Genomic DNA, 22852 nt, shown 5'->3' on the forward strand with positions numbered 1-22852 from the left:
TTTGGTAAACCAATATGATTTAAGAAGGAGTACTCAAGCAGTCCCTCAATTTTCTCACTTGAAAATTATACATGATAATTTCTACCCCTTGAGAGTCTAGTGAAGAATAAATAAATGTATGTATTTGAAATAAATAAATATATGTCTTTGTGACTCTTAAGTTCTAACTTCAGTTATAAAACATGTTACATTTATCATCATTTAGCAAGAATTGGTTGAATACATTTACTTTGGAATAATTTTAATATATATTCTGATTAAAGACATCTCAGAGTTGGTTCTTTATTTCAATTTCATGAGTATTTGTACAAAAGGAATCTCGTATTCACTAAATAATTTGCCATATTATCCAACTCCTATTATGTGCTAGGCTCAAAACAAATGTGATGTAGCTCACATGTGAAGATTTAATAACCTACTTCCTAACTTACCAGTGTATTTAACTATTAGCATTAATAGAAACTAGACAGCAGTCCAATTTAATGGTCTCTTAGACATCTTTTTAGTATTTTGCATTGTAATAAATCTCCATAGAGTTCCTTTCACCTTAGGTATTAGAGGTCTCTGTCAGCCTTAACCAGGGTACTTTTATGGCCCCAGTGAATGCTCCGCTGCAAAAAGGAAACTCCAGTAGAGCAGGGGTATTGTCTGTGGGGATCCCAGCTATCTTGTCTTGGTGCTTAGGGAAGATTTAATGATAAAGAAATGATGGGAGGAGTCTGACTAAGCCTCATAATGACCATAACTTAGAGCTCCATTTTCAGAAATAGAGGAGACCTAATGCTGAGTGAAGCAGCAGTAGGTATTTTATTTTTTTTTTCAGAACTAGAAACACCATCCCTCTCTTAATCATTAGTCCCTCAAAGCCCTGGCAGAAAACTCCCTTACTACCTGCTATCTATTAATTTCCTAGGTACCCCAGGAATCAGTTAACTAGTTAGGGTATCAAGTTCCTTGTAAAGTCCATTGTAAAGTTAATGTTGGGTCCTCTGAATAATGCCCATGTTGAACTACATATTAGTACCATATTTCTATTTTTAATTTTATTTTTTTGAGACGGAGTCTCGCTCTGTCACCCAGGCAGGAGTGCAATGGCACGATCTTTGGCTCACTACAACCACTACCTCCCGGGTTCAGGTGTTTCTCCTGCCTCAGCCCCCTGAGTAGCTAGGATTACAAGTACCCACCCCCACGCCCGGCTAATTTTTGTATTTTTAGTAGAAACAGGGTTTCACCATGTTGGTCAGGCTGGTCTCAAATTCCTGACCTCAGGTGATCCACCTGCCTGGGCCTCCCAAAGTGCTGGGATTACAGGTGTGAGCCACTGTGCCTGGGCAGTACCATATTTTTTCTTTTTTTGGAGACAGAGTCTCTTTCTGTCACCCAGGCTGGAGTGCAGTGGCATGATCTTGGCTCACAGCAACCTCCGCCTCCTGATTCAAGCAATTCTAGTGCCTCAGCCTCCCAAGTAGGTGGGACTACAGGTGCAGGCTACCACACCTGGCTAATTTTTGTATTTTTTAGTAAAGACAGGGTTTTTTCCATATTGCCCAGGCTGGTCTCAAACTCCTGAGCTCAAGCAATACGTCTGCTTCCCAAAGTGCTGGGATTATAGGCGTGAGCCACAGGGCCCTGCCTATTACCATATTTCTATGTGTGATTTCTGTTTTAGATTGAGGGGAAGGTAATTTATTGATTATCTAATGCATGTCAGGTACTATACTAGATACTTAACAGTATACAATTTATCTTAATTCTGACCCGATATGGTGGCTCACTCCTGTAATCCCAGCACTTTGGGAGGCTGAGGTGGGCGGATAACCTGATGTCAGGAGTTCGAAACCAGTGTGGCCAACGTGGCAAAATCCTGTCTCTACTAAAAATGCAAAAAAATTAGCCAAAGCTGAGTGTGGTAATGCGTGCCTATAGACCCAGCTACTTGGGAGGCTGAGGCAGGAGAATTGCTTGAACCGGGAAGTGGAGGTTGCAGTGAGCTGAGATTGTGCCACTGTACTCCAGCCTGGGCAAGAGAGCAAGAGTCTTTCAAAAAAAAAAAAAAATTTTAATTCTGTTGTTCACAATAAGACTATAAGGGATAGGCATCTGCATTTTACAGATGATGAAATCGAGGTCAAACTGCTAATAAATAACAGCTGGTCTGAGTCTCAGTTTCTCTGACCTCAGAGACTGTGATCTTCATACTCCATGAACAGTTTATTTTTTCCATGAACATTTTAAAGTAAAGCTGAATCATTCTATTCTTGTAATAAGGTATCTTACATCTGATGATTTTGAAAAATTTCAGTGGCGTCATAAATATGCTATATTTTAAGGTAAATTGAACTAATAATAGAGCTATCCGAGTAATTTTTTTTTTTTTAGACGGAGTCTTGCTGTGTCGCCCAGGCTGGAGTGCAGTGGCACAATCTCGGCTCACTGCAAGCTCCACCTCCCAGGTTCACGCCATTCTCTTGCCTCAGCCTCCTGAGTAGCTGGGAGTATAGGCATGTGCCACCACGCCCGGCTAATTTTTTGTATTTTTTAGTAGAGACAGGGTTTCGCTATGTTAGCCAGGATGGTGTTCATCTCCTGACCTCGTGATCCACCCACCTCGGCCTCCCAAAGTGCTGGGATTACAGGTGTGAGCCACCATGCCCAGCCAATTTTTTTTTCAAGAGACAGAGGGCCGGGTGCAGTGGCTCACGCATGCCTGTAATCCCAGCACTTCAGGAGGCCCAGATCATGAGGTCAAGAGATAGAGACCATCCTGGCCAACATGGTGAAATCCCATCTCTACTAAAAATACAAAAAAATTAGCTGTGCCTAGTGGCGCGCTCCTGTAGTCCCAGCTACTCAGGAGGCTGAGGCAGGAGAATTGCTTGAACCCGGGAGGCAGAAGTTGCAGTGAGCCAAGATCACGCCACTGCACTCCAGCCTGGCGACAGAGTGAGACTGTGTCTCAGAAAAAAAAGAGACAGAGTCTTCCTCTGTTGTCCAGGCTGGAGTGCAGTGGCATGATCACAGCTTATTGCAGCCTTGGCCTCCTGGGTTCAATCAATCCTCTCGTCTCAGCAGTAGCCAGGACTACAGGCACACACCGTCATGCTTGACTTATTTTTTTTTTTTTTTGAGATAGAGTCTCGCTCTGTTACCCAAGCTGGGGTGCAGTGGTGTGATCTCGGCTCACCGCAGCCGCCTCCTCCCTGGTTCAAGCAGTTCTCATGCCTCAGCCTCCTGAGTAGGTGGTAGTACAGGCACACACCACCACGCCCAACTAATTTTTGTATTTTTAGTAGAGACAGGGTTTCACCATTTTGGCCAGGCTGGTCTCAAACTGCTGACCTCAGGTGATTTGCCTGCCTTGGCCTCCCAAAGTGCTGTGATCATAGGTGTGAGCCACCATGCCTGGCCAACTTTTTTTTTTTTTTTTTTTTTGAGACGGAATCTTGCTCTGTCGCCCAGGCCAGAGTGCAGTGTGATCTCAGGTCACTGCAGCCTCCACCTCCTGGATTCAAGTGATTCTGCTGCCTCAGCCTCCCGAGTAGCTGGGACTACAGGCGTGCGCTATCACACCCAGCTAATTTTTGTATTTTTAGTAGACACGGGGTTTCTCCACATGGGCCAGTCTGGTCTTGAACTCCTGACCTCAAGTGATCCACCTGTCTTGGCCTCCCAAAGTGCTGGATTACAGGCATGAGACACCACGCCTGACCTCATTTTTTTTTTTTTTTTGTAGTGAGGGGATCTTGCTTTGTAGGCCAGGCTGGTATTGAACTCCTGATTTCAAGGAGTCCTCCTCTCTGCCTCCCAAAGTGCTGGGATTGCAAATGTGAGCCACAGCACCTGGCCTAGAATAATTCTTTAATAATATGATGTGGTGAAAGAGACCAAATTTCTTTTACAGTGAATTAGATGTGAACTCACCTATTTTTCCTATAAAGCACATATTATAATTTGTCATTTGTCTATAGGAAAAGGGAAAGGAATCCCATGGATATATTTGATATGGCTAGACATCGGTTGCAAGCTCCTGTCAGAAGACAGTCACCTAAGGGCTTAGACGCTGCCACTTTTCAGAATATTCATGATTTTAATGAGCTGAAAGATAGAGGTGAGTAGATTGCTGCTCTTTTAAAGATGTAGCAGAAGTGTTCTACCCATATTTAAATATCTGTAAAGATTTTTGTACCCTTTTTCTAAAGTAGAATTTTATCTATGATACATATTTTAAGTTAAAATGAAATGAAACTTCTGTATTATCTAGGTCTTCAGTTAACCAGTCTGGTAGATGAAGCTTTAGTTTGACTAACTGCTTTCTTTTGGAGAGCATATAGTGTTAAAGTCTGGGATGGATGAGATCGCATAGACTAGTATGAAGAATGGAACTTGGCATTTAATGGAGGATGGACAGACAAAGATGAGCTCATGAAAAATACTGAGGAGAAGCCAGAGAGACTGGAGGAGAAGCAGGAGAATGTACGATCCTGAAACCTGAGCGGAAAGAGTATCAAGGAGACAGGATCGTGTAAGATGAATACCAGAAAATGTCAGTTGGATGAGGTCATTGGTGACCTCAGCTAGAGCTTTTTAAGTGGAATGATCGCCGATTAACTTTGGAATGAGGATTAACTAGGAGACAAGATATTGGAAACAATAGGCATAAGACTTTTAGAAGACCCTTGGCTGGGAAAGGGAAGGGGAAGGAGAGGGATCAGGAGCTGGAAGAGTCCTTAGAATGTGAATGTGAGGAGCAATGCAGGAGAAAGAGGTTCAGGCTCTAGGAGAGGGCGAGTGATTATTGAAGTGAGCAGGGCACCTAGGTAGGCAGGAGGAAATCTAGGGGATTTGAGGGAAGAGTTAGGAGAAGCTTTGATGTAGCCACTTAGGACGAATAGAAGAGAAAGTTTAGTAGGGAAATGGGATTTCCAAGGTACACGAGGCCTGGGAGACTGAGAATGTGTGGAGGAACCAAAATGTGTGTTGTGTAATTTTCCTTTAGGCATATTCAGCAGAGCAGGTGTTGGAGCAGAAGGGGCAGATTATGGGATGTGTGGTCATAATGACCTAGGCCAGAAAACTGGAATTTAAGCTTTTTATCCTTTTGAAAGTAATATCTGTTTATGGTAGCAAATTTTCAAAATACAGAAAGATAGTAAGAAGGAAAAATCACCTTAGTCAAACTACCTATATATAAATACCATTATCATTTTGGATGTTTTCTAGTCTTTCTGAGCATAATTAAAAAGAAAAAAAGATAAATTGTTATTTATTTAATTTTCTCTATTGTTTTTCACCTAGATTTACATGTGTTATCAATTATGTATACCATAGTTATTTTTTATGCTATCATATGTTGATTACTTACTATCTGCCAGGCATTATGTTAATCCAGTGGGTCTCATGAGAAGTTTGATCTGAAATCAAAACTGTTTGTATTATAAACTAAGACATTATTTGTATTTTTCATTCTTATTCTCTCATGTGTATACAGATTGGCCAGAGACTACATGACATGTGATGATTTCATCTCTTTGAAGCTAGCAGAATGTGTCCTTGTATATTCTTGTGTTTTAAGAATCTCTTAGTTTTAACTTCTAATATGGCGTGTGTGTGTGTGTGTGTGTGTGTGTGTGTGTGTGTCACTACATAAGTAAAGCTCTTTGGGGTCCTCAATTTTTAAGAGTGTAAAAAAGATCTTGAGACCAAAAAGGTTTAAGCCATAGAATTGAGCCATTCATTTCCCTGTGTTACTACATCTTGCCCTCATTCACCAATGACCTGGTGGTTGGTATTGTTTTTTAATGAGTCTGGAAGCAGTGAAGCCAGGGACCAGTCCAAGTTTATGTGTCCAGAGTCTTCTGTTAACTTCTGAAAATGGCTATTAGTCATTTTCACTGTTTTGTTCTTTTGATAATTTCTGATCATAAAGCTTTATACATATTTAGGACCATAAAACTGTGTATATATTTAGGCTCATTTATTTATATTCCAGCAGTGTAATTAGTGAGTCAAAGGGAAGAATATTTTCAAGGCTTTTTATATGTATGAACTGTATGTTTCTTCTCAAGATTTAAAAATTTTTATTCTTGGCCGGGCACAGTGGCTAGTGCCTGTATTCCCAGCACTTTGAGAGGCCGAGGCAGGTGGATCACAAAGTCAGGAACTCAAGACCAGCCTGGCCAACATAGCGAAACCCCATCTCTACTAAAAACTACAAAAAAAAAAAATTAACCGGGCGTAGTGGTGGGCACCTGCAGTCCCAGCTACTTGGGAGACTGAGGCAGGAGAATTGCTTGAGCCCAGGAGGTGGAGGTTGCAGTGAGCTGAGATCATGCTACATACTGCACTCCAGCCTGGGTGACAGAGTAATACTTTGTCTCAAAACAAAACAAAACAAAACAAAATTTATTCTTGTTAGTGGATATTCATGGAATTGTGACAGAGGTAAATTCCTTCAGAAATGGCAATCCCCAGCCGCGGTGGCTCACGCCTGTAATCCCAGCACTTCGGGAGGCCAAGGCAGGCAGATCACGAGGTCAGGAAATCGAGATCATCCTGGCTAACACAGTGAAACCCTGTCTCTACTAAAAATACAAAAAATGAGCCAGGCGTGGTGGCGGGCGCCTATAGTCCCAGCTACTCAGGAGGCTGAGGCAGGAGAATAGTGTGAGCCCGGGAGGTGCAGCTGGCAGTGAACAAGACCGTGCCACTGCACTCCAGCCTGGGCGACAGAGCAAGACTCCATCTCAAAAAACAAAAACAAAAACAAACAAACAAACAAAAAACAGAAATGGCATTCCCCATCAAGTTCCAGCCAGTCTATGTTTATCTTGCTTTCTGCTTGATACTTGTAAGGACTAAAATTTTTTTTTTTTTTTTTTTTTGAGGCGGAGTCTCGCTCTGTCGCCCGGACTGGAGTGCAGTGGCCAGATCTCAGCTCACTGCAAGCTCCGCCTCCCGGGTTTACGCCATTCTCCTGCCTCAGCCTCCTGAGTAGCTGGGACTACAGGCGCCCGCCACCTCGCCCGGCTCGTTTTTTTTGTATTTTTAGTAGAGATGGGGTTTCACCGTGTTAGCCAGGATGATGGTCTCGATCTCCTGACCTCGTGATCCGCCCGTCTCGACTAAAATATTAATTGGCCAGTAACATTATTTTTTCACATTTCCAGTATATTTTAGAGATCAGCCATGATTTACAGTGTCTCATGGCTGCCTTAGTCATAGCCATGTGACCATCTGCTTGGATATACCTGCACATAGTTTGTGTTCTGGGTGGCATCCTGGCAGGGCTAGGACAGGTAGAGATGGAGAATGCGGCATCCACTGCTTGTTCTGGGTTATTTCTTACGTTGGTAAGTTTGTGAAAAGGCACTTATTAAAGAATATTAATTTCATGTTCTTTAGTTTGGTGGCTATTTACTGTTCTTTGACTTTAGTGATGTTTCACTATTTATATCATTTCCTTGATTTTGAAATGAGGTTACTCATGTTACTTATAGTGAAGTTTTATAAAATCCCATTTGAAAACAACATTTAACTTAGTTATATAACATATTTTTTATACCAGATTCAGAAACACGAGTTGATCTGAGATTTATGTACCCGGATCCTCCAAGAGATCATTACACCTTAGAGATTCAGCAGCAAGCCCTGCTAAGAGAGCAGCAGAAGAGGCTAAACAGAATAAAAATGCAGGAAGGTGCCAAAGGTAAGAAATAATCATTGCTGTGTCAAATAGTATTAGCACGCTGTTTTTCGGTAGGCTTTCTGTATCTCTTCTGTTGATTTCAGTCCCAGGCATCCTCCCTTCACTGGCAGCCCCATGCTCACAGGGCCCGTTTGGTCTGTAGTACCAGAAAAGAAGAAGTATGAGAAAGGGCTCTGAGTGGCTCCACCAGGGTGGTGTATTCATGCATGACAGGGGCCCAGCCATTCACTGTAGCCAGGAGGATTGAATACTTTGACCAGGCCAGGTGACATCTGCATTAGAAACTAGAAACCAAAGGAAAGAGTGCCAGGCAAACATATCAGTGTCCTGTCATGATGTGTCGGGCATTTGTCTACTGTGCCATGTCAGGCATTTGTCTACTGTGATGTGAGTGTGTTTAAGTTGGGATGTGGTGTAAAATGTGCAAAGCATCAGACTGGACTATGAATATGTTTTCGTATAATCAACCAATTGAAAGATACTTAGTGGTTACTAGGAGCGCAGGTACTGGCCTGTATCCAGGGATATGGTGATTAATGACATATGCTGCTGCTCTTGAGGAGGTTATAGTTTGTTGGAGAAGTTAGATGCTAAAGAAGTATAACTGTGATGAATATTGCACAGAAGAAATCCAGGACGCCGTTGGGTTGGGGTGGGTGGGCACCTAGAAGCAGAGTGGGGCTAGTTGTCTCAGAGAGCACTGATGGGGCCTGATGATAGCCAGGTGTACTGCATGGCCTTCCCATCTGTATTTCACCAGCTTTCAGGCCATCGAGGTTAACCATGGAAAATGAGTAATGAAAACACAACAATCAGATAACAAGAATGGAAGGGATGCTCCTGCCAGTTATTTTTAAGAAAATTTAAGACCCTATCTTGGGAGGCTGGTCTGACTTGCAGAATCTGAGGAAGCTTTTTTGACTTCATGAGATAGCATCACAGGAGTAAGTGATGCAGCACTTTAGGCCCAGATCATAGGTAAGACTTTAATAAACATATGTATAGGGATCATCTTCCCTTCATCTGGTACAGAATTTTTAATAACAGCCTTATAGCCCTGTGACAGAATAAGCCTAATTCTAGGATAAGCAGTAGGTGTATTAGCTGGAGAGAGGAGAGAAGCAAGTACATTCTTCAACCTTTGTACCCAGTCTGGTGGCATTTTTCTTTAGTCTCAAAATGAAGGTCTGATCTTGTGGGATTTTGGTATCTTAGACTGATTAGCCCAAAAGTAGTCCCCAGGTGCATGCAGGTACATTTTGGCACTGAGGGTGTCTATCTCCCACAGTAGCCACCCCCCGACTGCCAGTAGACACTATGATGACCTAATTCATAAGAATATGATCTCACTGACTGGGCGTGGTGGCTCACGCCTGTAATAGCAGCACTTTGGGAGGCCGAAGTGGGCAGATCATGAGGTCAGGAATTCAAGACTAGTCTGGCCAACATAGTGAAACCCCCATCTCTACTAAAAATACAAAAATTAGCTGGGCATGGTGGCGTGTGCCTGTAGTCCTAGCTACTCTGGAGCCTGAGTCAGGAGAATCGCTTGAACTCGGGAGGTGGAGGTTGCAGAGAGCCAAGATCGTGCCACTGCACTCCAGCTTGGGCAACAAGAGTGAGACTTTGTCTCAAAAAAAAGAAAAAGAATATGGCCTCACTGTAAACAATCACAAATATGTCTATTAAAATATAGGAGAAGGAATACAGGCTATCATTGGCAACTTGTTTATTCTCAAAGGCAGTATCTAAAAAGGGCAAAATGTACTATTCACAGGAACACATAGGCAGACTGGTCATATTGGAGAGGCTTTGGGGCTTTGGGATACCTGATCCAAGATCTTTGCTTCGGGAACTAAGTGCCTGGAATTGAGCTTATTTCAGTTCCATGTGAGGGAGCTCCTATTTAACTCCATGCAACAACTTTCTACAGACTGTAGAAATCTGACAAGATGGTGAAGGATCCTGCATTGATCATTTTCTTTTTCTGTTGGCATTAGTTTTACGTTTGCAATGATTTTACTTGTTATGTTCATTCATGTGAATGGGAGAATTTTATGCAGCTAGAACGGATGCAGGGTTATGTTTATTAATAAGTGATATCTTTAAAATATTCTGAAGTGTGATAGTTGAAAAGTAATTTACAGTAGAGAGCTAGTCAAAAAGATATTCTAAAATTTAATTTTATATAGTAAGCAATTTCTGACCTTTTAATTTGCTTTTGTTCTTCATTGACTACAGTTGACTTAGATGCCATCCCAAGTGCTAAAGTACGAGAGCAAAGAATGGTAAGCAACCAGTTATAATTTTTCAAGTTAGTTTTTGGGGGATTAAAAATCTATAGGCATATGATGATCAAGTAATTCACATTTTGAATTATTCAGGAATATTGAATTAAGAACCTAAGTCTTATCAGTAAAGTGGATAGCTTGAGAAGTGTTAGTATAATATATAGAGAAAACATATTGTAATGGCTAAGAACAAGATTCTAGCACTAGGCTGTTCCAGTTAGTCTATTTTTAGCTGCGTGACTTAGGGCAAGTTATTTAATGTCTTTATGCCTCAGCTTCCTAATCTGTAAAATGAGGATAATAGTACTTAAATTAATATTTGCAAGGTACTTAGAGACAGGCCTGGCATATAAATTTTATATGTGTTTATTAAATAAATAAAAATAGCTCAAGTGCTGTTGTTAGAACTGAGATAATATATTAAAAGTCCTTACAGCAGGCCTGGCCCATGATGAGTGCAGTGTGAGTGTTTGCTGTCATTAGCATGAGCAGTAGTGGGAGTGGGAGTCTGTTATGGAAATAGTGTTGAGGTCTACAAAGAAAATAAGCAAAGGGAGGGAACAGAGAATGATAACACCCACCTGTATCCTAAGGGGGGCACTTTTTGTGCAAGACTGAATAAAGGGACAGGATGAGCTCTTTTCAATCAACAGATATTTATTATTTCCTATGGACCAGAAACTGTTCTAGGTGCCGGGGTATACGAGTAAACAAAAGAGACAAAAATCCCTGCCCTCTGACAGCTTACATTGCAGAAGGAGGGAGAGACAGTAATCAAATAAATCAATAGTTTGTTAAGTCATGGTGCTGTGGAGAAGACAACAGCAGAGAAGGCAGCTGGAGCATCCTGGGTGGGAGGGTTTATAGTTGGAAATACAGTGGGCATGGGGGCTCACTGGGTAGGTAACATTTGAGTAAGGACACCAGGGAGGTGTCCATGGAAAATGTGGGGGAACTTCTGGAGGAAGAACATTCCAGGAAGAGGCCCCAGTGGGAGCTGACCTAGTGCATGTAAGGAGCAGTGGGAGAGCCATGAGCAAGGGCCAGTTGGACACATGGGGCAGGGGGTGACGAGGTGAGGCAGCAGGGCCTTGGGGGCCATTCTGGGGCTTTGCCTTTGACACTTGTGCATGTGATGAGAAGCTGCCAAGGTCTTTAAGTGGAGGAGTGACATGATCTGCTTGAGGTTTTTACTTGATCCACTGACTGCTGTGCATTTAGACTGAGTGGGGCAGGAAGCTATTGCAGTAATTTAGGCAAGAGACAAGCTCACTTTCTGATAATGAATGCAGTGCATCAGTGTAATTCATTGCCTTAAAAATTTAATGGACAGCTCTTTGCTGGAGTGTGTTAATAAAGCCCAGAAATCTGCTAAGAAGGTGCAGGTAGGTGGAGTTGGATGACTTTAGGTTCCTTCTGACATGTTGGTGATTATTATTCCGTACTGCAAAATTCTCTATATGTAAATTTAAGTTTTCTCTCATTTGGGAGCTCATTATAATAAGCCCAATCCTAGCATTTTTTTTCCTTACTATAATATGTGCTCCACGGTGTCTGTGCTGCATCATTGTGACAATAGGTGTCACATAGGGCTGTCATAATCTGAGAGTATACCCCCCTCTCTCCTATGACACTGTGATCTACTCCAGAGCAGAAACTTTTAACTCATCTTTGTATCCCCAGTTCCTAGCATGAAAGAAATAGTAAGTGGGCTATACAGGTTTATGGAAATTCGAATGAATGAATCTTGGCAGTGGCTTAAAGACTTAATGTTTAATTGGGGTCTTTGCTTCATACTCTATTATATTTTCCATCAGTCATAATGTGATCCTTTTATTTGACTTCAACCATAAAGGGGCAGGAAGGAATGGAGTTAGGGAGTAAATGTGTGAGCTTGTAGAATCTGTAGCCTGGAGAGATACTGTCCTGCGTTGCTATCACCGTCTTCATAGGAATTGTGTGTGTTAAGGCTTTCCAGTATTTTCTGAGCATTGGAATGTAGTCAGTCCTACCTCTCCCCATCCTCTTCTGCTTTTAGGGAGAACAATGTAGAAACTTGTGCCTCTTCTTAGTACAAATTTGTTGTTTTTCCACACAAAACTAATAAAAATAGTCATTGAAACATGTTTCTTTTAGCCCAGAGATGACACTAGTGATTTCTTGAAAAACTCATTATTGGAATCTGATAGTGCTTTTATTGGTGAGTATATTTATTTTATTAAGGCTATATATTTAAATATTAAACCTTTCTCCATACTTAAAAACCAGTACTGTATTCTTTGTTGTACAAGGTAGTTAAAAAAAAGGAATATTCTTTTTTCTGTTTTAATGAGTAATCATCAGATATTCCTTGCAAAGTTTTCAAAATCACAATTACTGAAATGAACTTTAAAAGTCTTAGGAATAGTTGACAAACCTGTACATGAATGTTCATAACAGCCTCATTTCTGTCGCCCAGGCTGGAGTGCAGTGGCCGGATCTCAGCTCACTGCAAGCTCTGCCTCCCAGGTTCCCGCCATTCTCCTGCCTCAGCCTCCCGAGTAAGCTGGGACTACAGGCGCCTGCCACCTCGCCCGGCTAGTTTTTTGTATTTTTTAGTAGAGACGGGGTTTCACCATGTTAGCCAGGATGGTCTCGATCTCCTGACCTCGTGATCCACCCGTCTCGGCCTCCCAAAGTGCTGGGATTACAGGCTTGAGCCACCGCGCCCAGCCCAGCCTCATTTCTAATGCCAAATGCTGGAATCAGCCCAGATGTCCTTCAGTAGATGAATGGTTAAACAAACTCTGGTACATCCATGCCATGGAATACCACTCAGCAATAAAAAGGAGCAAAGTTTTGAAACTTGGATGAACTTGGATGACTCTTCAGGGAAATAGTCTGAGCAAAAAAGACAATCCCAATATGTTTACTGTATGATTCCATTTACATAACATTTTTGAAATTACAGAATTAAGAAATTGAGAAACAGATTAGTGGTTGCCAGGGGTTGAGGGATAGGGAGAGGTGTATATAGTTATAAAAGGGCAAGAAGAGGGATCCTTGTGGTTTGGGAACTGTGTAACAACTTGTTTGCAGGGGTAGATACACACATGTAAATGGGAAAGAAAAAAATAATAATAGATCTTAATACACACATAAAAACACACAAATGGGTATTGGTAAGATAGTAAATTGGAATCTGTGGGTTGTATCAGTATCAATATCCTGGTTGTGAGATTATACTTGAGTTCTGCAAAATGTTACCATTGGGGGAAATTGGACAAAATGTATAGGGAATCTCTACTATTTCTTATACCTGTGTGTGTACCTTAATTATTTTAATCTATTTACAGTTATCTTAATATTTCAGTCAAAAAAGTCATAAGACTATTTTATTTAGTCTTCAGAAGATAAGTAAAGGTACCATGGGATCTTTTTTCTTAAAGTAGTATACACTTATGATTATGTACTCTGATCATGAATGTTTCTGCTATCCTAGGGCCATCAGGGAATGATCTAGTCTACATATAAGCTGTATTTCAGGCCAATTACTTTAGATTTTCATGTGATAAAATTCCAAATTAACTTATATTTTTCTCTTAATGGTTTTTTGTTGTTGTTGTTGCTGTTTTTGAGACAGGGTCTTGCTCTGTCGCCCAGGCTGGAGTGCAGCAGCACAATCATTGCTCACTACAGCCTCAAATTCCTGGGCTCAAGTGCTCCTCCCATTTCAGCCTCCCCAATAGCTGGGACTATAGCATGTACTACCATACCCAGTTATCTTTTTTATTTTTTGTAGCCCAGGCTAGTCTCAAACACCTGAACTCAAGGGATCCTCCTGCCTCAGCCTCCCAAAGTGCTGGGATTACAGACATGAGCCACTGTACCTGGTCTTTTTTTTTTTTTTTTTTAATGAATTTTTCCTTTCCAAGGAAGATGCACTGGGGAGAGAAGGAAAAATAAAACCAGCGGGAGACAGGGATGGGAAGATTGCTTGTCAGGGAAATGAGACCTATCCTTCCTAACAGTGAAGATGGTCTGGGCTATTCAAGATGGTGTGTTGGAGTATTGCATGACACTAGAACAAAGATACAGCAGTCTTTACGGTTAACAGTGACTGCAAATGCTGCATAAGTCATGGCTGTGTTAACGACTGCTCTAAGGAATGTAAAGTTGGTGGTTTCAGTGCATTATTTTTAAAAAGTAGGGTTTTTTAAATTGTAAAACACACATAAACATAACATTTATCATTTTAACCATTTTAAAGTGTACAGTTGACTGGCATTAAGTATTTCTATTGTGCAACCACCACTATCATCCATCTCCAGAACTCATCTTGAAAATAGAAACTCTGGCCGGGCGCGGTGGCTCAAGCCTGTAATCCCAGCACTTTGGGAGGCTGAGATGGGCGGATCACGAGGTCAGGAGATCGAGACCATCCTGGCTAATATGGTGAAACCCCGTCTCTACTAAAAAATACAAAAAACTAGCCAGGCGAGGTGGCGGGTGCCTGTAGTCCCAGCTACTTGGGAGGCTGAGGCAGGAGAATGGCGTAAACCTGGGGGGCAGAGCTTGCAGTGAGCTGAGATCTGGCCACTGCACTCCAGCCTGGGCGGCAGAGCGAGACTCCGTCTCAAAAAAAAAAAAAGAAAAGAAAACAGAAACTCTTCATATGAAACAGTAATTCCTCATTGCCCTCTCCCTCCAGCCCCTGGCATCTAACATTCTACTTTCCATCTCCATAAATTTGACTGCTCTAGGACCTCATGTAAGTGGAATCATACAGTATTTATCCTTTTAGGACTGGCGTATTTCACTTCACATAACGTCTGTGAGGTTTATCCATGTTATAGCATGTGTCAGATTTTCTTTTTTTTCCCCTCAGAGACAGGGTCTCCCTTGCTACCCAGGCTAGAGTGCAGTGGTGTGATCATGGCTCACTGCAGCCTTGACCTCCCTGTGCTCAGATGATTCTCCTACCTCACCCTCCCAAGTAGCTGAGATTACAAGCACACACTCACTACCATGCCCGAATAATTTTTGTATTTTTTGTAGAGACAGGATTTCACCATGTTGCCCAGGTTGGTCGCGAACTCTTGAGTGTAAGTGATCCTCCAACTGTAGCCTCCCAAAGTGCTGAGATCACGGGTGTGAGCTACCACACTCAGCCAGATTTCCCTTTTTATGCTGTGAATAATATTCCATTGTATGTATGTACCGTGTTTTGTTTATCCATTCATCTGTCAGTAGACACTTGAGTGGCTTTCACCTTTTGGCTGTTGTGAATAATGCTCCTACGAACAGGTATACAATTAGCTGTTGGAGTCACTGCTTTCAGTTCTTTTGGGTATACACTAACAGATAGCATTTGCTAGATCATATAGTAATTCTATTTTTAATTATTTGAAGTCTCACCACATCGTTTTCCACAGCAGCTGCACCATTTTACATTCCTACCAGCAGTGCACAAAAGTTCTGATTTCTCTACATCCTTATTAACACTTATTACTTTGTTTTTTGAATAGTAGCAATCTTTATAGGTGTGAGGTGACATCTCATTGTGGTTTTGACTTACATTTCTGTAATGATTAGTGATGTTGAACATCTTTACATGTGCTTACTGACTGTAAATCATTTTTGAAGCAATATCTATTTAAGACCTTTTCTAATTCTTAAAATCAGATATTTTTTGTTGTTATTGAGTTGTGGGAGTTCTTTATTAATCTATTCTGGATCTTACCCCTTATCAGATACATGATTTGCAAATGTTTTCGACATAGTGGGTTGCCTTTTCACTCTGTTGGTTGTGTCCTTTGATACATAGGAGCTTTTAACTTTGGTACAGTCCAATCTATCTTTGCTTTTGTTGCCTGTGCTTTTGGTGTCACATCTAATACATCATTGCCAAATCCAATACCATGAAGCTTTCCTCATATGCTTTCTTCTAAGAGTTTTATATCTAGTTTTAGGTCTTAACGTTTAGATGCCTAACCATGGAGTGTCAAAATACATGTCAGAAAGCGAAAGAATGGCAAGGAGAAATAGATGAATCCACTATTATGGTTAGAGATTTTTAACACCTCTCTATCAGAAATGGACAGAGGCATGAAGGCAGAAAATCAGTAAGGACATAGTTGAGTTCTGCAACACCGTCAACCAACTGGATATAATGGACGTCAAAAGACACCTTCATTAACAACAACAGAACACATACTCTTCTCAGGGTCACATGAAACATTCACCAGGACAGATTACAATCTGGGAAAGAAAACAAACTTTAACAGATATAAAAGAAGATAAATCACACAATATCTGTCCCCAGACCACAGTAGAAATGAACTAGAAATCAGTAACAGAAAGATAGCTGGAAAAATCTCCAAATACTTTGGAGATTAAATGCCACATGTCTAAATAACTCATGGGTCAGAGAAAAAATATGAAAATACATTTTAAAATAACTTGATCTAAATGAAAATGAAAATACAACTTCTCAATTTGTAGGAGGTAGCAGAAATAACACTTGTCTTTCTGCTTTCCTAATGTATGCATTCAATTAAATGTAGAATGCCAAACTCTAAAACTCACAGAAGATAACAACAGAAAATCTAGACGATCTTGGGTATGGTAATGACTTTTAGATACAAAACCAAAGTCATAATTTATGAAAGAAATAACTGATAAGCCAGACTATGTATAAGTTTTAAAAATTGGTAATTTTTCTTTTTTTAAATAAAGTCTCGCTGTTGTCCCCAGGCTGGAGCGTGATGGCATGATCTTGGCCCACTGCAACCTCCGCCTCCCGGGTTCAAGCGATTCTCCTGCCTCAGCCTCCCGAGTAGTTGGGATTACAGGCGCCTGCCACCACGCCTGGCTAATTTTTGTATTTTTAGTAGAGATGGGGTTTCACCGTGTTGACCAGGCTGGTCTCGAACTCCTGACCTCAGGTGATCCACCTGCCTCGGCCTCCCAAAGTGCTGGGATTATGGGTGTGAGCCATGCCCAGCCAGATATGCCCTGTCTCTGATATTAGTAATTTGTGTCTTCTCTCTTATTAGCTTGGCTAATAATCACACCACCAGTGTGAGGTCAGGAGTTCGAGACCAGTCTGGTCAACACGGTGAAACCCCATCTCTACTAAAAACATAAAGATTAGCTGGGCATGGTGGCGCGTGCCTGTAGTCCCAGCTATCTGGGAGGCTGAGGCAGGAGAATTGCTTTGAACCAAGAGATGGAGGTTACAGTGAGCTGAGATCGTGCCACTGCACTCCAGCCTGGGTGACAGAGCGAGATTCTGTCCAAAAAAAAAGGTTGGGGGGCATATCACTACAGGTCCCACGAACATTAAAAACATAGTTGGCTGGGCGCGATGGCTCAAGCCTGTAATCCCAGCACTTTGGGAGGCCTAGGCGGGCGGATCACAAGGTCAGGAGATCGAGACCATCCTGGATAACATGTTGAAACCCCGTCTCTACTAAAAATACCAAAAACAACAACAACAACAACAACAACAACAACACAGGCGTGATGGCGGGCACCTGTAGTCCCAGCTCTTCAGGAGACTGAGGTAGGAGAATGGCATGAACCCGGGAGGCGGAGCTTGCAGTGAGCTGAGATCGCCCCACTGCACTCTAGCCTGGGCAACAGAGCAAGACTCCGTCTCAAAACAAAACAAAAAACATAGTCCAAGATCCTGGTGTGATTCCGTTCTGCTTGGCTGTTCTCTTGAGTAGTGGTCATTTATCTCTGTCCACCTTCTTTCCCACCTAAGTGGGTGCCACCACCGATGGAAGATTTGATGGACATGGACATGAGTCCTGAGGCCCCAGAACTATCTTTTCGGTTGTGAACTAAAGGCTGACAAAGATTATCACTTTAAGGTAGATAATGATGAAAATGAGCACCAGTTATCTTTAAGAACGTTCAGTTAAGGGGCTGGTGCTGGTGTAAAGGCTGAATTGCACATTATTGAAGCAGAAGCAATGAATTACGAAGGCAGTCCAAGTAAAGTAACACTGGCAACTTTGAAAATGTCTGTACAGCCAGTGGTTTCCCTTGGGGGCTTTGAAATCACACCACCAGTGCTCTTATGGTTGAAGTGTGGTTCAGGGCCAGTGCATATTAGTGGATAGCACTTAGTTGTGGAGGAAGATGCAGAGTCAGAAGATGAAGAGGAGGAGGATGTGAAACTCTTAAGTGTATCTGGAAAGCAGTCTGCCCCTGAGGTGGTAGCAGGGTTCCACAGAAAAAAGTAAAACTTGCTGCTAATGAAGATGAAGATGATGATGATGATGATTTTGATGATGAGGAAGCTGAAGAAAAAGCGCCAGTGAAGAAATCTATATAAGATACTTCAGCCATAAATGCACAAAAGTCAAATCAGAATGGAAAAGACTCAAAAGCATCATCAACACCAAGATCAACAGGACAAGAATCCTTCAAAAAACAGGAAAAAACTCCTAAAACACCAAAAGGACTTAGTTCTGTAGAAGACATTAAAGCAAAAATGCAAGCAAGTATAGAAAAAGGTGGTTCTTTTCCCAAAGTGGAAGCCAAGTTCATTAATTATGTGAAGAATTGCTTCTGGATGATTGATCAGGAGGCTATTCAAGATCTCTGGCAGTGGAGGAAGTCTCTTTAAGAAAATAGTTTAAGGAATTTGTTAAAAATTTTCCATCTTTTTTTTTTTTTTTTTTTTTGAGACGGAGTGTCGCTCTGTCGCCCAGGCTGAGTGCAGTGGCCAGATCTCAGCTCACTGCAAGCTCCGCCTCCCGGGTTCCCGCCATTCTCCTGCCTCAGCCTCCGGAGTAGCTGGGACTACAGGCGCCCGCCACCGCGCCCAGCTAGTTTTTTGTATTTTTTTAGTAGAGACGGGGTTTCACCGTATTAGCCAGGATGGTCTCGATCTCCTGACCTCGTGATCCGCCCGTCTCGGCCTCCCAAAGTGCTGGGATTACAGGCTTGAGCCACCGCGCCCGGCCAAAATTTTCCATCTTATTTCATTTCTTTAACAGTTGAAATCTGGCTGTCATTTTTATAATGCAGAGTGAGAACTTTCCCTACCGTGTTTGATAAGTGTTGTCCAGGTTCCGTTGCCAAGAATGTGTTGTCCACAATACTTGTTTAGTTCTTAAAGATGCAACTTCACCCTTAGCTTGGTTTTAAGTATGTGTGGAATGTCATGATAGGACATAGTAGTAGTGGTGGTCAGACATGGAAATGGTGGGGAGACAAAAATATACACGTGAAATAACCTCAATGTTTTAATTTAAAAAAAAAAAAAAACAAAATAGTCCAAGAATACCATGAACAACTCTGTGCCCACAAATCTGATAACCTAAAGTCTACCACCCATGTATGGTAACTCAGCCAACTCAGAATAGAAGGGAAACTTCTGCAACTTGATAAGGAACATCTACAAAAGTCCTACAGCTAACATCATAATGATGAGAAACTAGCAGCTTTCCTGCTAAGATCAGGATTCTTATTTTAGAATTATAGAAAGCACTACATCTTATTCAATAAAAGTTATTCCTATTGTTAAAAACCCATACAGTATACATTTGGAAAATTGGATATCAATTGTATGTTAAATGATGATAGTTTTGTATAAATGTTAAATTTTCTGAATGTTATAATTAGATTTTTGCAGTGTAGGAGCCAGTCCTTGTTCTTAGAGGGTACACACTGAAATATTTAGAGACAAAGTGCCATGATGTCTCCAATGTATTGGTGTAGCAAAGTGGCTTGGCAAAAACAGCATCCCCCCAAATATATATAGAAATTGGCAAAGTAACTAATGGTAATTCTAAGTATGTGTATTATTCTAACTTTTCTTTAGGTATAATTTTTTTCAAAGGAGCTGTGGAGGTTACCGTAGATGCTGTAGGCTATTTGTTCATGTCAAATTAGCTACCGGTCCACTTGAATGATTATAAGCAAAAAGACCAACAATACCAAGTGTTGGTGAGGATGTGGGGAAATTGGAACCTTCTTAAAATGTAAAATGTAAATAAGTTGGTAGTTCCTCAAAATGCAGAACAGAGTTAACCATAATACCCAGCAATTTCATTTCTGGTTCTGTAACCCAAAGAAGTGAGAAGATACGTCCACACAAAAACTTGAATGTGAATGTTCATAGCAGTGTTATTCATAATTGCTAGTAACTAGCAAATGTCCATTTACTGGTAAATGCATAGACAAAATATGATATATCCATATGATGGAGTATTAGCAGTAAAATGTAATAAACAAACATGGCACAGCACAGATGAATCTCATACACCTTATTGCTAAGTGAAAAGACACATAAGATTAAGTTGTAGAATTCCATTTATGTTTGGTGTTAGGTAAGGTAAATCTGTTGAAACAGAGTAGTGTTTGCCCAGGGCCAGCAAGTAGGAGTGGGGAGTGATTGCCAGTGGGCACAAAGGAGCTGTTTAAGGTGATTGGAAATGCTCTACTTTAAAGTGATGATTGCACAACTCTGTAAATTTACTAAAAAAAAATCACCAAACTGTGTATGTACACTTAAATTGAGTGTATTTCATGGTATTGTAAGCAAAATGTAATTAAAAGACAGGCTCTTGGTTTAGCTCTGGGTAAGATTTGAAGCGGTATTAAGACTCCTTCTGCTTTTTGGGGTCCTCTTAGGTGCTTACGGTGAGACATATCCTGCCATTGAAGATGACGTCCTCCCTCCACCATCACAGTTGCCCTCTGCACGGGAGCGCAGGAGGAACAAATGGAAAGGAGTAGACATTGTGTGTATGAAACTTCTTTTCTCCCCCTTTTCAACTTAGAAGAATGAGAGGTCTGGGTTCTGACCCATGCTAAATCTGTGTGGCCCCATAAAGAAAGAGCACTTGCTTGAAATTCAGACATGGGTCTGAATCTAGGCTCAGCCTTGACTGGATGACCTTGGGTAGCTATTGAATTCTGCTGCTTTGGCTTCTTCCAGATAATAATAGTATTTTCTTGTCTCCTGGGGTGGCTATAAGTAGTTCTGCATCCCAACCTTCCTTCTCCTGCAGAATATATGGATTTCAGAGAGGCACAAGAAGGAACTGATGCCATTTATCGAAAAGCCTCATAATAACCTAATTCTGTGATATAGACGTCATCTTCATTTCAGTCAAATGACTTGCCAAGGTCATATGGGCAAGAAGGCTGAGATTCAAACCCATGTTCTCCTCACTCTGCTCCCCAGCTTTACGGTATAGCCAGTAAAAAGTAGAGGCTTTGGAGTTTATGTCCCAACAATGTCACCTCCTTGTTGGGTAGGCAGCTTGGGCAATTTCTTAAACTCTGTGTGTGTTTCCTTTTATATGACATTAAGATACAGTTAATGTGAAGCATTTAGCACTGACCCATGTATGCAGAGAGCTCTCACCAAGTAACAGATGCTATTAGCGTTTGGTGTTATATGTACAGCATTACCAGGTGAAAACAGCTTTGCTTTTTGCCTTAGGCAACCACCAGTCTACTTAGATGTGCCTTTTCTGGACATTTAATATAAATGAGATCATACACTCTATGGTTATTTGTGACTGGATTTGTCTGTCTTCTTTTGAAGGTCATTCATGTTGTAGCATGTGCCAGTACTGATGCCTCTTTAGTGATGAATAATTTTCCACTGTATTAGTATCCCACATTTTGTTTATCCATTTAACAATTAATAGATATTTGGGTTGTGTTCACTTTTTAGCTCTTATGGATACTATTAATGTTCATGTACAAGTTTTTGATGTTTTTATTACTCTTGAATATATATAGCTAGGAGGAAAATTGTTGGGTTATATGGACACTTTGTATTTAGCATTTTGAGAAGTACTAGACTGTTTTCCAAAGTGGCTGTACCATTTTACCTTCCCATCATCAGTGTATGAAGGTTGTAATTTCTCTGTATCCTGGCCATCACTTAGTGTCTTTTGATTTTAGCCATTGAGTGTAAAGTAGTGTCATGGTGGTTTTGTGTTTCTCTAATGACATTGAACATCTTTTCATGTGCTTATTAGCCAGTTGTATATTTTGTTAGAAGATATGTCTATTCAAATCCTTTTGCTTTTTTTTTTTTTAATACAGAGTCTCGCTCTGTCGCCCAGGCTGCAGTGTGGTGGTGTGATCTCAGCACACTGCACCCTCTGCCCCACTGGGGTTGAAGGGATTCTCCTGCCTCAGCCTCCTGAGTAGCTGGGATTACAGGTGCACGCCAACATGCCAAATTTTTGTATTTTTAGTAAAGACGGGGTTTCGCCATGTTGGCCAGGCTGGTCTGGAACTCCTAACCTCAGGTGATCCGCCTGCCTCCCTTCCCAAAGTGCTGGGATTACAGGCGTGAGCCACCGTGCCCAGCCCTTTGCCCATTTTCAAATTGAATTGTCTTTTTATTGAGTTGTAAGAGTTCTTTTACATTCTGGCTACAAGTCTGGTTATCAATGTGTGATTTTCGTATCTTTTTTCCCATTTTGTATCTTTTTAACTTCCTTGATGGGGTTCTTTGAAGCACAGAAGTTTTTAATTTTGATGAGGTCCAACTCATCAATCTCTCTTGGGCTTTTGGTGTCTTACTTAAGAAACCATTGCCTAGCACAAGATCATGAAGATTTACTTGTTTTCTTTCAGTTTGTTCTTAATTGTAGGTCCGTGATACACTTCAGTTTTTGCATAGGGTGTGAGGTGCAGGGGTCCAAGTCCATTCTTCTGCATGTGGCCATCCAGTTGTTCTAGCAGCATTTGTTGAAAGACTGTTCTCCTATTGCATTTTGTTAACTCATCTGTAAACGTTAAGGATTTACTTCTGTATTCTTCTTAATCTTACATTGATCTACGTGTCTTATGTCAGTACCACACTGCCTTGATTACAGCTGGACTG

At 41.3% G+C, this 22852-nt stretch overlaps 1 protein-coding gene and 1 pseudogene across 24 annotated transcripts in view; both read left to right on the plus strand.

The window, feature by feature from the left end:
* The window catches only part of CSPP1 (centrosome and spindle pole associated protein 1), a 135166-nt gene that overhangs the window by 108710 nt on the left and 3604 nt on the right, over positions 1-22852 (plus strand). For 18 of the 24 annotated variants that reach the window (XM_033202259.1, XM_033202257.1, XM_033202271.1 and 15 more), the window contains 5 exons: positions 3972-4111; positions 7568-7708; positions 9950-9996; positions 12136-12199; positions 20632-20741. In XM_033202259.1, coding sequence (XP_033058150.1) covers positions 3972-4111; positions 7568-7708; positions 9950-9996; positions 12136-12199; positions 20632-20741 — 502 coding nt within the window. Of the gene's footprint in view, positions 1-3971; positions 4112-7567; positions 7709-8468; positions 8701-9949; positions 9997-12135; positions 12200-20631; positions 20746-22852 lie in introns of those variants that run through there. The other 6 variants (XR_004435163.1, XM_033202274.1, XM_033202272.1 and 3 more) reach the window with 5 other exon arrangements.
* Positions 17583-18627, plus strand: LOC117078791 (annotated as a pseudogene).

This window comes from Trachypithecus francoisi, unplaced genomic scaffold, assembly GCF_009764315.1.
Source record: "Trachypithecus francoisi isolate TF-2019V2 unplaced genomic scaffold, Tfra_2.0 Lachesis_group7, whole genome shotgun sequence".
In the NCBI taxonomy this organism is placed as follows: Eukaryota; Metazoa; Chordata; class Mammalia; order Primates; family Cercopithecidae; genus Trachypithecus; species Trachypithecus francoisi.